Raw genomic sequence first — 14,552 nt, forward strand, 5'->3', positions numbered from 1 at the left:
TAACGTCCGCACGGGTGAGTACTACGACTATCCGCAGTACTATCCTGATAGTTAGACCAATTCGTACATACCAAGGAAAAATGTGGTTCGGATTCCACTATAAACTGTAGGTCCCTTTAGTCGCCATTAGCTGTATGGGCTATTAATTAACAGCTGTGTCTAAGGAACATGTCGGCCTTAGTCACTAACAAGACTACAAGATCGCGCCACTCATTATACACTCATCCTTCACTCATATTTGGGTTAAAATACGCACATAGTGGTGTCCCCATCTTAAATAATTGATATTGATAGAAAGTGACAGTGCTTTACTTGTTTGATTGAAGAGGTTAGAAGTATGCTATGACAACTAAGTACTCTAACTCTTTATGTGTGTCCAAGCTTAGTGGCTCACAGTATAGTAAACCATGGTTTGTGTGTCATGATGATTCTTCACTTTCATTTTGTCTGATTACAGAGGCTAGAATTGTTGTGACTCCAGTCGGTGGCCTATATTTGGTATTAATAAATGCACACACTGGAAAACACGTAAAATTTGTTGAATAACTAGAAAGTAAAATCCTTTATATAATTTCTAATGAACAATAAAGAATGTAAGTAACAACAAACATCTATATCATAGATAAAACATACTCGTCTATATTCACCATTACTTTAAAATAATGGCATTCATTGTTTGTAATAGATAATCCATATGTTGTCAAGATAGACTGAGGGGTATAACAATAAGTCTTCTATCAAAACTAGTACCGGTAGTACTCATTATTGTTTGGGTCTGGATAGTAGTATCATAGATAAAACATACTCCCTTAGTAGATTTCTCATCCTTATGGAACAGCTGAAGACAATTTTATTGTTAGTTCTGTACGGTTTATGTAGAGGTCGTGTTTTGTTTACAATTTGTTTCCCGTTATTACAGCCATTTAAAACCTCGTTTAACCAAATAATACGATCTAATCGTAAACAATAACTTGTCCCCTAGTTATATAACCAAACAGTAAAGCAGTGAATTAACCCTAAAATAATGGAAACAAAGTTTCATCGACACTAGCGCCTTTGTGTCACGTACATGAACTAGACACGAAAAACGTGCTTCAAAATTTACAATGGGATGAGAAGTCTACTTGTGTTGGTTAGTCTATGGTAGTATTTGAGTGGTATGATGATGCTTTTCTTACTGATTGCAGGGGACAGAAGTATTTCTATGACAACTACTTCTCACTGTTTGTGTCCAAGTTGAGTGGCTTGTTAGTTGTGTTGGCAGTCCCCAGTATACTCAAGGTGCTTGTACTGACTGGACAGTCCTCTCATCCTCTCTCAGCCTTTCGTCGCTACCTTGATACTATATCCCACATGCTGGAGTGGTACGATGGCGACCTCACAAACCCTAACTCCAGGTAAACTCATACAATATATGGTTGTTACTCTAAGCAATAATTTTCAATATAGTTTAGACGTTTATAAAAGATTATAAACAATTAATAAAGCAGATAAACATTTCTTGTCTCATTAAAATGTTATTTGAGATTTTAATCTCCAATTTATTCAAGTTAAGATTAATTATTTTGGACATTTCACTAGACCTATATTTAACCTATATTTTTATATCTTGAAGTATAAAGAGAGTTTTTATATAGGTACATTTCACATCTAAAAAGCATTTTTACACCAAAATAAAGTTTTGAACGGAGCACTGTTTGCACTATTATAGAATAAGTTTAAGCAAACAATCAATTCTTGCTTATTTTATGGCAAAGAATTAATTTAGGAATGGAATTTAATAGAAATACCCCCCCCCCCTGCAGCAAACCTGCCGACTAAGCGAATTTCCATTTGCCTGGACTGATTTTCAATTAATCTATTAAATTAACATTTATGTTTAACGAGTACCTAGGTTAGCTGATACAGGGAAACTAATAAAGTGTGTTTTTTATTAAAATATCAACAGCTTAGTATGAAATAAATAAATCTGCCAAATTCGATCAAAATATATCCATAAACAAGCCAACTACAACATTTTACAATATTCTTCATATAAGAATAACATGGGAATTTTAAATTAAAAATTTTTTGAATTTTCTCCATAACCAAACTCCGTACAAAAACACTTTGATATACTAAATTATTTGTTTTTGAAGCTCTTTTAAAAGGTCTAGAGAAAAATTGATAAATTTTGTGTTTTAAGGGTAAAACATGAGAAAAACCCATTTTTACCCCATAAAAGCCCCTGTTAAACCCCGTTCCCATGGTCTGATTATGCTGGTTCACCAACTCATTCAAGTTTATCCCGCCTTACACCTTCAAACCAAATTTTATCAAAATCGGACAAAGATTACTCAAGTTATCGTCCGGACGGACACATATACATATATAAAAATTTGAACGAATGGCGTTTTTGGCCTCTGGGGACATCAAAATGAAAAAGTAAATCGGTCCCGGGCCTAGGTCTTACCATGAGACCTACGGTAATAGCTACTTCCCTATAGGGAAATTCGCTAAAAACATATGTTGAAGGAGATATTCTGTAGAATTTTATGTCTTTATAGCTATAATAAATGTTTTCATCCTGATGTACAGTAGACTCCCTCTTATCCAGAATCCTCGGGTCAGGTCCTAAGCCAGTCCGGATAACAGTTTTGCTGGTTTAACCGACGTTCTCTACAACTCGTTAGGTTATAGTAATGTCTAGTGCACGTCAACAAGTCATGGAAATTAATCGAAAATTAACCCAAACATTTTACTTAACTTTGGGAGAGAATTGTATTTAGACATGTGTTCACTGGTGTCAAAATCTTTCCCATGAGAAAAGTCGTTTCAATACCACCAGTTTGAATGGCAGTAAACCTAAACATAAAACCTGAAATTTTAATTTCATACAAACTACTAAGAAAACCAGTTAATAATAATATAACAACCCTTATCATTCACTCATGATGTTTTTGTATTTAACTGTCCCACTTCCAGCCAATCCAGTCCGAGCAAGCTGATGTGCTGGTAAAAATTGTCCGGTTAAAGAGATATGTCACTTATGCAAGTGTAGTCTGGTTAAACCGATGTTCAGTTAAAAGGTGTCCAGATAAGAGGGACTCAACTGTAGTGTGAAGTGAAAAACAAACTAACCTAACTATAGAAAATAAACAACAATTAAAACACACTTTTTTAAATACAAGATGGTGCAGATGGATCGGGTGGTTTTGAAGTGTACTGTATGTCTGGAGGGGGGGAGCCACGTGTTCGGTGGTATTCGTCCTGTGGTGGGGGGGATGGGAAGTTCAGTTGTAGACAGCAGGCAGTCACGCTGGCTACGTGGTCCGTTGAGCATCGTGTTTTTGCAGTGGAAGAGTTTATACGCAATAACGAGTAAATTGTTGCTGTGACGCTTTCATCGGCGTTTCAACATCCCACCTTGCGGTAGTGTTCCTAAGGGAAATACGATATTGAGTTGGGTGCATAATTTCCGCAACTACTGGTTCTTGTGCTGCAAAATGGACGCCTAGACCTCGTACTGTAAGAACGCCTGAGCGTGTGATACGCGATGTGAATACGAGCCCACGTCGATCAACAAGAAGTCAAGCTCAAGCTCTTGGAAAGTCACGTTGGAGCCTTCAAAGGATTCTTAACAAAGAAAAATTCCACCCATATAAAATCATGGTGGTGCAGAAGATTCTCCAAACAGACCATCTTCAAAGGCTTCAGTTTAGCCAACGGATGTTGGAGTTATTGGAAGATGAAAACCTGACTATCATATGATGTCTGATGAGGCCCATACTTTCACATGTAGGCCGTCGACACACGGGAAGACTGTTTTCCAACTGAAATCGGCAACCAGTTGGACAAACTAGTCGCCAGCGTCCCGACCAATGTAGTTAGGTGGGACAGTGCACACGGTGCGACTACGATGCGACCAGTTGAGGACCAGTCGGCGATCAGTCGTTAAGCAACCGGACCTGCCGGTTGCTAGGTGATTTCAGTCGCCTGGTTTGAACAACTTTTCGCATATTTGTATTGCGCTTTTCAAGGATCGGGCATACCAACTGCGATAACTCTTCGTAAGTACTTTTTGGCATCCTGTTCATAGACTGAAATTTTGCGTCAGTTTCTTTTAATGCAGTGGCAGCTACAAAGAGCCTACATTTAATATTAGCGAATTTCCCTATAGGGAAGTAGCTATTACCGTAGGTGGCACGGTAAGACCTAGACCCGGGACCGGTTTACTTTTTCATTTTGATGTCCCCAGAGGCCAAAAACACTATTCGTTCAAATTTTTATATATGTATATATATATATATAGACATATATATATATATATATATATATATATATATATATATATATACGTCCGTGAACGCGATAACTTGAGTAATTTTTGTCAGATTTTGATGAAATTTGGTTTAAAGGTGTAAAGCGGGATAAACTTGAATGAGTTCGCGAACCAGCACGATCGGACCATGGGAACGGGGCTTTACGGGGGGTTTTATGGGGTAAAAATTGGTTTTTCTCACTTTTGACCCTCAAAACACAAAATTTCCCAATTTCTCTTTAGACCTTTTTAAAGAGCTTAAAAAAACAAATAACTTAGTATGTAAAAGTATTTTTGTTCGATTATTAGTAACGGAGAAAATTAAAAAAATTGTAAATTTAAAATTCCCATGTTATTCTTATGGAGAATATTGTCAAATGTTGTAGTTTGCTTGTTTATGAATATATTTTGATAAAACTTGGCAAATTTATTTATTTTGTACTAAGCTATCAATATTTTACTCAAAAACACACTTTATTAGTTTCCTTGTAGCAGCAAACCTAGGTACTCGTTAAACCTAATGTTATTAAAATATATTTAACTGAAAATCAATTCAGACAAATGGAAATTCGCTTAGTCGGCAGGTTTGCTGCGGCGGGGGTATTTGTTTTAACATAACGATGTACCCAATACCTTCTACGTTCTTGATTGTCTATAAAACACCAGGGCTTCTTAATCACTACCACTCATTTCAAACACCATACACAGTACACAGTATCGTTATAACAAAATTAGAGCTGATTTACTGTCTCAACTCAACTACAGTCGCGCCCGTGTGCAGATTTAACCAACGCAACTGCAATCGTAATCGCGTCACAAAAAAGTTGGTTCAACTTTAGTTGCGTTTCAGTCTTCCCGTGTGTCGACCGCCTAAGGGCTACGTCAACAAGCAAAATTACCATTACTGGGCCGTCACTAACCCAAGAGACCTACACCAACGGCCTCTCCATAGTGACTAAGTGACGGTTTGGTGTGGGGTTTCTAAGGTAGGGATAATTGGGCCTTACTTTTTTAAAAATGAAAGGGAGCAGGCGGTTACTGTTAAATTGCAGGGTTATGTGAACATGATTGAAGAATTTCTTCTCCCAAAACTTGAAGAGAACAATTACGACATTGACAAAATGTGGTCCAACAAGACGGGGCAACTGCATGCCGCTAGGATATCAATGCAAGCTGTACACGCTCTGTGTTCCCTAGCCGTTTGATTTCCCATTGATTTCCATTGGCCATTGGCACCCTCGCTCACCGGACCTCACGGTATGTGACTTTTTCTAATGGGGCTATTTAAAAGCAAGGGTCTACATTAACAAACCACGGACCATTGAACCACGGAATTGTGTTGAAGGGTGTAATTCACAATGAAATCACATCAATTCCTGGTGATGTGCTTGAGCGGGCAATGCGGAACCTTAAGGACCGACTCCAAGAATGTGTCACTAGAGAAGGAGGGCATTTGATGGATGTAATTTTTTTCAAACTAACTTTACTCATTTTTTGTTAATAAACTTGTTACTACACATTTTGCACTTTTTTCAATCCAATACCTTTAAAATTGACAGTATGACAAGTATTTAAAACCATCCGATCCATCTGTGCCACCCTGTATTATTGTTAAGCAATTCTATCAGTTTTTAAAATTTACGTAAATAAAACTAATCATTGAATAAGCTATGCACTATCTATTGTCAGAAACGCATCGTTTAAAAAACTTGCTAAAATAATTTGAGCTAAGAGAAAATGTAATAAAAGTAAACGAAACAAAACCGTTTTACAGTGAAAAAAGATATAAAGCAACAATTTACAATGTAACAAATAAATATGTTGTGGGGTTAGTGAGATGGAGTTAGTGTTGGTAGAGAGATGAACTTTGAAATAAAGAAAGGAACTGTTATGGGTTCAGTCAAATTACCATCACTAAAAAATTATCAGTAAAGTTCATCATCTCAGTCTCTTAGCTCACCTCTGTTTTTCTTGATAAGTACCACCATTGAGTATACACATATAAGAGGGGTCAGGTAATGCTAATAGTTGTTACCAATTTTGGCAACGTAGTTAGGGCCGCTGACGTTTGGATCACGGTAGTCTTATCGGTAGTGCAGTGCGCCTCTAAGGAACTTTTAATCATTTAGTATTAAAAATTTATTATAAAACAACGAAACTCCGAAAAAACAAATTGCAACAACAAAAATGCTATTTATGAAAGCAATAATAAAATACCCCCGCCGCAGCAAGCCTGAAGACTAAGCGAATTTCCATTTGCCTAATTGGATTTACACTAAAATGTCTCCTAAAAATATCACATTTATTCCTTATTTAAATAGCATTAGTACTCTAGGTTTGCTCCAACAGGGAGGGCACAAGTGTTTATTTTTTGTAAAATGTTTATAGTTTGGTATGAAATAATTGCATTTTCCAAATGTGATCAAAATATTCTCATAAACAAGCAAACAACAACAGTTTACTTATTCTCCATAAGAATAACATGGGAATTTTAAATTACAATTTTTTTTTAATTTTCTCCGTATAACCATTAGGCGCACGAACGCTTCAATATACTAAATTATTTGTTTTTTTTAAGCTCTAAAAAATGGTTTGGAAACAAATTGCTAAATTTTATGTTTTAGGGTCAAAAATGAAAAAAACCAATTTTTACCCCATAAACCCCCGTTCCCATGGTCTGATCATGCTGGTTCGCGAACTCGTTTGAATAAATGGAGGTTTACACCATTAACTATTACTACTATTAACTTTTGGTACTCTCCTGTTAAAGGGAACATTCATTATTATCGATGATTTTTTTCTCGATATATCGATATTAACCAATTGATACATATCAGCTGACAACTACGATAAATATTGTTCAGTACCTATCAACAAACAATAATAAAATGAAACTGTTCTAAAAAAAAATAACCTGACATAACTAACCAAACTTGCTGTGTGACATTTAAAAATTCTGTGTTTAACTTGCCTTTTCTGTTATCAAAAGGAATTTTTAAATAGTACAACAAGTTTGGTTGGTTATTTTAGGTTAGCTTAGAACAGTTTCATTTCTTAATCCACCTAAACAAGATCAGTTGTCAATTTGTAATGGATCGGAAAACAAAAATATTGATATATCGAAAAAATCATCGATAATAATGAATGTTCCCTTTAACAGGAAAGTACCTAACTTTTTAATGCTATTGAACAACACAGAATCAAATTGTTTAGTTAAACCAGCTGTTAAGATATTTTAATTCCATTTAAACATGAGTACTCATAAGGTTAACATGGGAAACTCCAGAGCCACTGGGGTGGAGCTCTTTTGACGGATCTGTACCAAACTTCACACAAACCATCCATGAATAATGCTTAACAATGTCTGAAAGTTTCATTACAATCTGTCGAGTGGTTTCGGAGTCCATAAAGGACAAACAAACAAACATACATACATTGGATTTTATATACTGTATATAGATACTAGCTGACCCGGCGAACTTCGTATCGCCTAAGTTATAGGTTTCCCCTAAGACAGACCGTTGGAAAGAAAGTACCGTTACGTTTAATTTTCAAGATGATCTCGTTCGCATCGCTCAATCACGTCCTGGTTGAAGTTCGTTCGCTACGCTTACTCACCTTTGGGTTGGAGCTCGTTCGCTACGCTCACTCACCTTTAGGTTGGAGCTCGTTCGCTGCGCTCACTTGCCTTCAGGTTAGCTCGTTCGCTACGCTCACTCACCTTTTGGTTGCAAATTAGCTGTTGTCATAAATGTAAAAGAAATAATAGTGCTGCACCCTGTTGGTAATCCTTGTAACTTTAATGCTATTGAACATCATAGAACAGAACCAACTTGTTTAATTGAAACAGCTGTTAAGATTCATTAATTCCATTTCTCATAAGGTTAACATGGGAAACTCCAGAGCCACTGGGGCGGAGCCCTTTTAAGAATTTCGAAACGGGAAATAGTTTACGTCCGATTCGCATACCTACAGAATTTACACACCAAATTTCATAACGATCGGTGAAGTCGTTCCGGAGGAGTTTGCAGACAAACACTGTGACACGAGAATTTTATATATTAGATAGGGTTAGTAAGTCTGGAGACCCCCTGTTAATTTTTTAACGGCCCATACTAGAAAAACTAAACTCAGCACACCGTTATAGCATGTTATGAAGTACTTTTTGGGCATGAGAGCCACTTGGCCCATAACACAGTAAAATATATCCTCTAACACAGTAAAATATGGCAGCCAATTGAATATAAAATTGCAAGTTAATTCTGATTTCTAAAGATTTCAATCAGCTGCCATTTTTTGCTGGATTGAAATAGAGACAGTCTAGTTTGCGTTGTTAGTTTTCTTTTATCAGGACCTTCAAAATGAGGGGTCACTTGATGGGGCTTAACGTTTAAAGTTATTGAGTTTCCCCCAAAATCCCCCATTTTGGGTATGGAAACCAAGTAGCAATTAGGCTCAAAAAGTACTTCATAACATGCCATAAAGGTGTGTAGAGTTTAGTTTCCCTAGTGTGAGCCGTTACAAAATTTACAGGGGATCTCCAGACTTGGAAAGCTGTAAGTTAAATTTAACTTCTGAGAATTTCAATTGGCTGCCATTTACTGAATTGAGATAGAGCCCTCTAGTTTACGTTGTTGGTTTTCTTTTAACAGGACCTTCAAAATGAGGGGTCGCTCGATGGGTCTTACTATTTGAAATTTTTGAGTTTTCCCCAAAATCCCCTATTTTGGGGATGTATACCAAGTCGCGGTTGTGCCCAAAAAGTACTTCATAACATGCCATAAAGTTGTGCCAAGTTTAGTTTATCTAGTATGGGCTGTTAAAAAATTAACAGGGGGTCTCCAGACTTTTTACTAACGCTGTTATATAAATGGCCTCTAGGGACCTCTAAAGGAAAAATTAAATCGGTCCCGGGTCCAGGTCTTACCATGAGTACTGCAGTAATAGCTTATTCCCTATATGGGAATTTTGCTAAAACAACCAAACTGCCTTACCGACAAGCCCGAGGTGGAGTAGTTCGGGCCACTGATGCTACTCGTGCAACAGCGCTGTTCAGGTAACGATAACCTCCATTGAGTGACTATTCCAGTACATGTATACTCAATGGTACCACACACAGATCTGAAGTCTTAATATATATATATTTTTTTGAATGTACATTTTACATTTTTTTCAGTCAAAACATCAATAGGTACCATCATCTTCACCAAACTAAAATGTCATGTGTCAAATAATTGCAAATTATTTGAATAAAAAAATAAATTAGTGCCAAATGTAAGATCGCCTTAACATTTTAAGAAGACTGTTATTTTGCAGTTTTTTTCAAATGTTAACAACTAAAATAATCAATCAGATCTGGTTATATTGGTTTTTCCTACAGTTACCTAACAATGTACATGTTCTCTCACTGATTTGAGAAAGCAAAGTGGCCAATTCGCTCATCAATATGAGACAATGTTAACATTGTCTCACTCTAATTACTTTGTCTCATTCCAGATTTGCAACCTGAAGGCACGAAATAGTGAGCGTGTAACATGTAGACAAGGTCGCATGCGCGCGAAATAAGAAATACGTTGGCAGCACTGGCTGTAAATCAGCTGGTCAGCTGTTGTACTGTTGTATTTGTTACTTCACATTAAATGTCATATTAAAAGTTCACTTCTGTGTAAAAATATGTTACGTTTCTTTACCAATTTATTTGTTTTATGGTAACTGTAGGAAAAACATAATGTGCAACTCGAGTGCAAAGTGCAAATACCTCACTCGAGAAACCATTCCTCACTCGCCTACGGCTCGTGAGTAAGTATTTCTCTCGAGTGAGTCAATTGCTCCCTTTGCTCACTAGTTGCACAAATAACTATTTTTCAGAGCTAGCAAGTCCCTACTGGGTGTGAGAGGCCGCCATTGCCATGCAACAAGACGAGCATCCAAGGCTGGATATGGTCAGATATCTCAGCGAGACATGGCGCTCACTCAGTTCGGGTTTATGGGTTTTGCCCTTTTAAGATCAAAAGAACTTGGACTTTCAGGATCAGATGCAGATCTTGAAGGTTTTGTGCACTTTTGGAGAACAATCGGTTATCTTCTTGGGATCAAAGACAAGTAAGCATGGATATTGTAGAAAGATGTAGTTAAAAGTCAAACATAATCTCAAGCAGTATGCCAAATCGTATAAGGATTTTCAAAATATAAAAATAAATGGGTGACATAAAGGGGAAGCAGTGAAATAATTTTATAGTTGGAGAAGAATCTTGTGCTTATCACATACTATACAGGGTTGGGCAAAAGTATGGACACCCCGGATTAACTTTTTAATGGGTCACAGCAGTAAAACCAAAATTTGAACACCTCTAAATGGCATAAACTACACTTTTTGTTGGTATCCCAATATGGCCTTGATAGAAAGAGACCTTTAGTTTTTGCAGATACCTTTTTTAACTGATACGGTAACCTTTAAAATGACGAGTCACTTGATGGGACTTTACATTTTACATTGATGAGCTGCCCCCAAAATACCCTATTTTGGAGTTCTGGACAAAAATTAATTGGGATAGCAACAAAAACGTGTAATTCTAAGCCATATAGAGGTGTTCAGAGTTTTGTTTTCCTGGTGTAACCTATTAAAAAGTTAACAGGGGATGTCCATACTTTCGCCCAACCCTGTATACTTTTATTAATGAGAGATTCCACCAAACTATCTGTATATTATAATCTAGTGAGTACTACGACTATCCGCAGTACTATCCTAAATAATTAGACCAATTCGTTAATTACGAGGAAAAAATGTGGTTCGGATTCCACAATAAACTGTAGGTCCCTTAGTTGCCATTAGCTGTATGGGCTATTAATTAACAGCTGTGTCTAAGGAACATGTCGGCCTTAGTCACTAACAAGACTACAAGATCGCGCCACTCATCCTACACTCATCCTTCACTCATATTTGGGTTAAAATACGCTCATAGTGGCGTCCCCATCTTAAATAATTGATAATTGATTGATAATAATTGATAACCCTCGCCATTGTATAGAATAATATATTTTCCCATAAAAATTTCAAGTCTTCCTGTCTTCAGTCATATTTATTTTCTTTTATTCGAAACCCGCTAATCTGTGCTCATAAACCTTTTTGGGTTTGTGCATTTCAGGAAAGCAGTGTGCTATAATTTTATGAACCAAACACAACTATAATTTTTATCTTTAAATCTGTAAAAAGGTCATAAAGTATGATCTTAAATAGGATAACAAAAATATTTAATTCGCAAATTAAACTGTCATCAAGCTACAGCAGAAAAAAATTAAACATTCTTGCCACCAAGACTGATGACTTGAATAAATAGTTATCCGTTATCCTCAGAATCATAGGCATCCCGTGACCAAAATTTTTTTGCGGGGAGGGGGGCACACACAACATATCAGCACTATGAAGTCTAAAAAAATGCTAAAATATTGTATTTTTAATAGAAATTCCTAAAAGTTGGAAGGCACAGGCCCCCCCCATCTATGCTCAGAATAATACATAACACCAAAGATGGACGTACGTAACATATTATATGTTAATAAACAAATGTTTGTTGCTTTAGGGTTGAATATGAAAATGTGTTGATGAGAAATAATACTTGCAGGTACAATTTATGCCAAGGCGATGTACAGACCACCAGACAGACTTGCCAGGCCATGTTGGACAAAGTGTTTGTTGTCGGATTAAAACAGAATTCAACTGATTTCCAGATGATGTCAAAAGCCCTGCTAGAGGGTATGTGGGCTGTGATACCGTTCATCAACACAGAAGCTTTTTTTGGATTTACAAAAATGTTATGTGGAGTTGATGATGTCCAGTTTACTAATGTATACAGCAAAACCCTTTTTAACTTACAAGTCTTTGTGCACAATGCTATTTTGAATTCCTTTCTTGCGGCAATTATCAGGCCAATTTTAAATTTCAACATGTGGCTTGCTTTATTTATAACCCAAAGATTCCCATACCTTGCATTTTTAGCTTTTGGAAGAGAGATTACTGCACCAGAACAGTACACTATAAAAAGCTCATTAGCAACTGAACAATGTACCGGTACATGATTTCATGTTCAACCATTGCATGACAAGAATGTAAGCAGGAAACCATGATTTTATAGGTTAAGTAAGACATAGATTAAAGGAGAAGATGTCTACTCCTTTAATCTATGGTTAATAAAAGCAATTACAATTAGAATGAGAATGTGTGTTGGATGTGTGTTGTTCAACTATTAATTTTATACCGGGTGAATAAAAAGTCAAGACCCCCCCCTCTAATATTTTTCCAAGTAAATATACAGAGATATCCTTTTGGTGGTCGAGCAATCTTAGCAGGAAGTTTCATTTTATCATTTTGAAATTTTTGAGTGTCCCCCCAAAAGGGGGGATTTGGGGGGCAACTAAAATATTTTAAAAGTAAACCCCCTTCAAGTGACACCTCATTTTGAAGTGTTTACAAAAACTTAAAGAATGGTGAAAACTAGAGGTCACTATCTCTTCTCTATCCAAAATGGTAGCCCGTCAAAATGTTGTGGAAAATCAATGGTAAAATTGTTAATATTGGTTGTCATTTTGGTTAGAATAGAGAAGACATAGCGAGCTCTGGTTTTCACCATTCTTTAAGTTTGTTTAAGCACTTCAAAATGAGGTGTAACTTGAAGGGGAATTACATTTAAAATTTTTGAGTGTCCCCCAAAAGGGGGATTCGGGGGACAACTAAAAATGTTTCAATAGAAACCCCTATCAAGTAACACCTTATTTTGAAGTGCTTAAACAAACTTAAAGAATGGTGAAAACCAGAGCTCGCTATGTCTTCTCTAACCAAAATGACAACCAATATTAACAATTTTACCATTGATTTTCCACAACATTTGACGGGCTACCATTTTGGATAGAGAAGAGATAGTGACCTCTAGTTTTCACCATTCTTTAAGTTTTTGTAAACACTTCAAAATGAGGTGTCACTTGAAGGGGGTTTACATTTAAAATATTTGAGTTGCCCCCCAAATCCCCCCTTTTGGGGGGACACTCAAAGATTTCAAAATGATAAAATGAAACTTCCTGCTAAGATTGCTCGACCACCAAATGGATATCTCTGTATATTTACTTGGAAAAATATTAGAAGGGGGGGTCTTGACTTTTTATTCACCCTGTATGATAAAATAATAGTCTTAATGCTTCCTTCCTGTAAAAAGCATGTATGATTGTTGTTTATCACTGCTTAAGTGAATACTCTACAATATTTCTGTTATGAAATATTAACAGGATACCTATTAAACTAGTCAATAGTGATAAGGTGAAACCTCTTTATAACTTGGATAATAACTTTGGAATTGTAATAAAATAGTTACAAATATACATATACGTACAAATGTGTTTGTTTGAATTATTTGAAACATATTGTCCATTACGACTATGTATGAAAATTGCCAAGTTTTGCATCTGGATTATGTCTCTTCTTTCCTTTAGGAGAAAGGATATACAAACAAGAGAGGATATAATCAAATTTCAGATTCTAAACAAATATTGATTACTTTACTAATTTTTTAAACCAATCTCTTTATCTATACAAACATAACGCCCCTGACAATCAGTCAAGTGCAGAATTTGAATTGCAGTATCCTTAAGACACTTGATACCTACAATATTTGTATATACCGTATTCTAAATTATTGTGTTTCTGACTTACCAGTACAAGTCTAAGAAAAGAAAAAGCTTAGTTATAGTTTGTGCGATTCTTCGTAAAGCCTGGGTGTGAGGGGCTGTAGTGGCAAGTGGAGAGCCAAGCCCGGGAGGGGAAGTTGACGTTGCTATCCTGTTCTGCTACTAGTCTGACAAAAGATATTTCTCAGTATTTTTCGGAGTTCGGACCGTGGTGCGAAGGTGATTCAGGTTGTTTGGTCTGTAGATGAGCCATCAAAAGAGAAACATGGCGAATTCCCTTGGGGCTCTGCCCCAGTGGCCTTTAAATTCCCATCCCATGTTATTCTTATGGAGGAAAACTGGGTTTTTGTCACAGCTAATTTGAGAGAACGGCTGTGCGTAGAAATTTGGTAGGGGTCTCTAAAGAAAGGTCTTGGTCTGTAGATGAGCCATGAAAAGATAAACGAGGTAAATTTCCTTGGGGCTCTGTCCCAGAGGCCTTTAATGTTCCCTCAGCAGATTTGTTTACATTACGACCATATGCATAATTTTACACTACTTTTTAATGAAACAGCTGTTAATGTTTGAATTGTGATTT

General features: G+C 36.5%; 1 protein-coding gene across 1 annotated transcript in view; it reads left to right on the plus strand.

The window, feature by feature from the left end:
- LOC128987248 (uncharacterized) overlaps positions 1–13,683 on the plus strand; it is a 29,127-nt gene extending 15,444 nt beyond the window's left edge. Inside the window, exons 3-5 of the mRNA XM_054408042.1 lie at positions 1,188–1,397; positions 10,169–10,402; positions 11,923–13,683. Coding sequence (XP_054264017.1) covers positions 1,188–1,397; positions 10,169–10,402; positions 11,923–12,376 — 898 coding nt within the window. The 3' untranslated portion in view covers positions 12,377–13,683. The remainder of the gene's footprint in view (positions 1–1,187; positions 1,398–10,168; positions 10,403–11,922) is intronic.
- The last annotated feature ends 869 nt before the right edge of the window (positions 13,684–14,552 follow it).

This window comes from Macrosteles quadrilineatus, unplaced genomic scaffold (genome assembly GCF_028750875.1).
Source record: "Macrosteles quadrilineatus isolate MER2022 unplaced genomic scaffold, UCM_ALF_1.0 Scaffold_1__1_contigs__length_201487025, whole genome shotgun sequence".
Classification (NCBI taxonomy): domain Eukaryota; kingdom Metazoa; phylum Arthropoda; class Insecta; order Hemiptera; family Cicadellidae; genus Macrosteles; species Macrosteles quadrilineatus.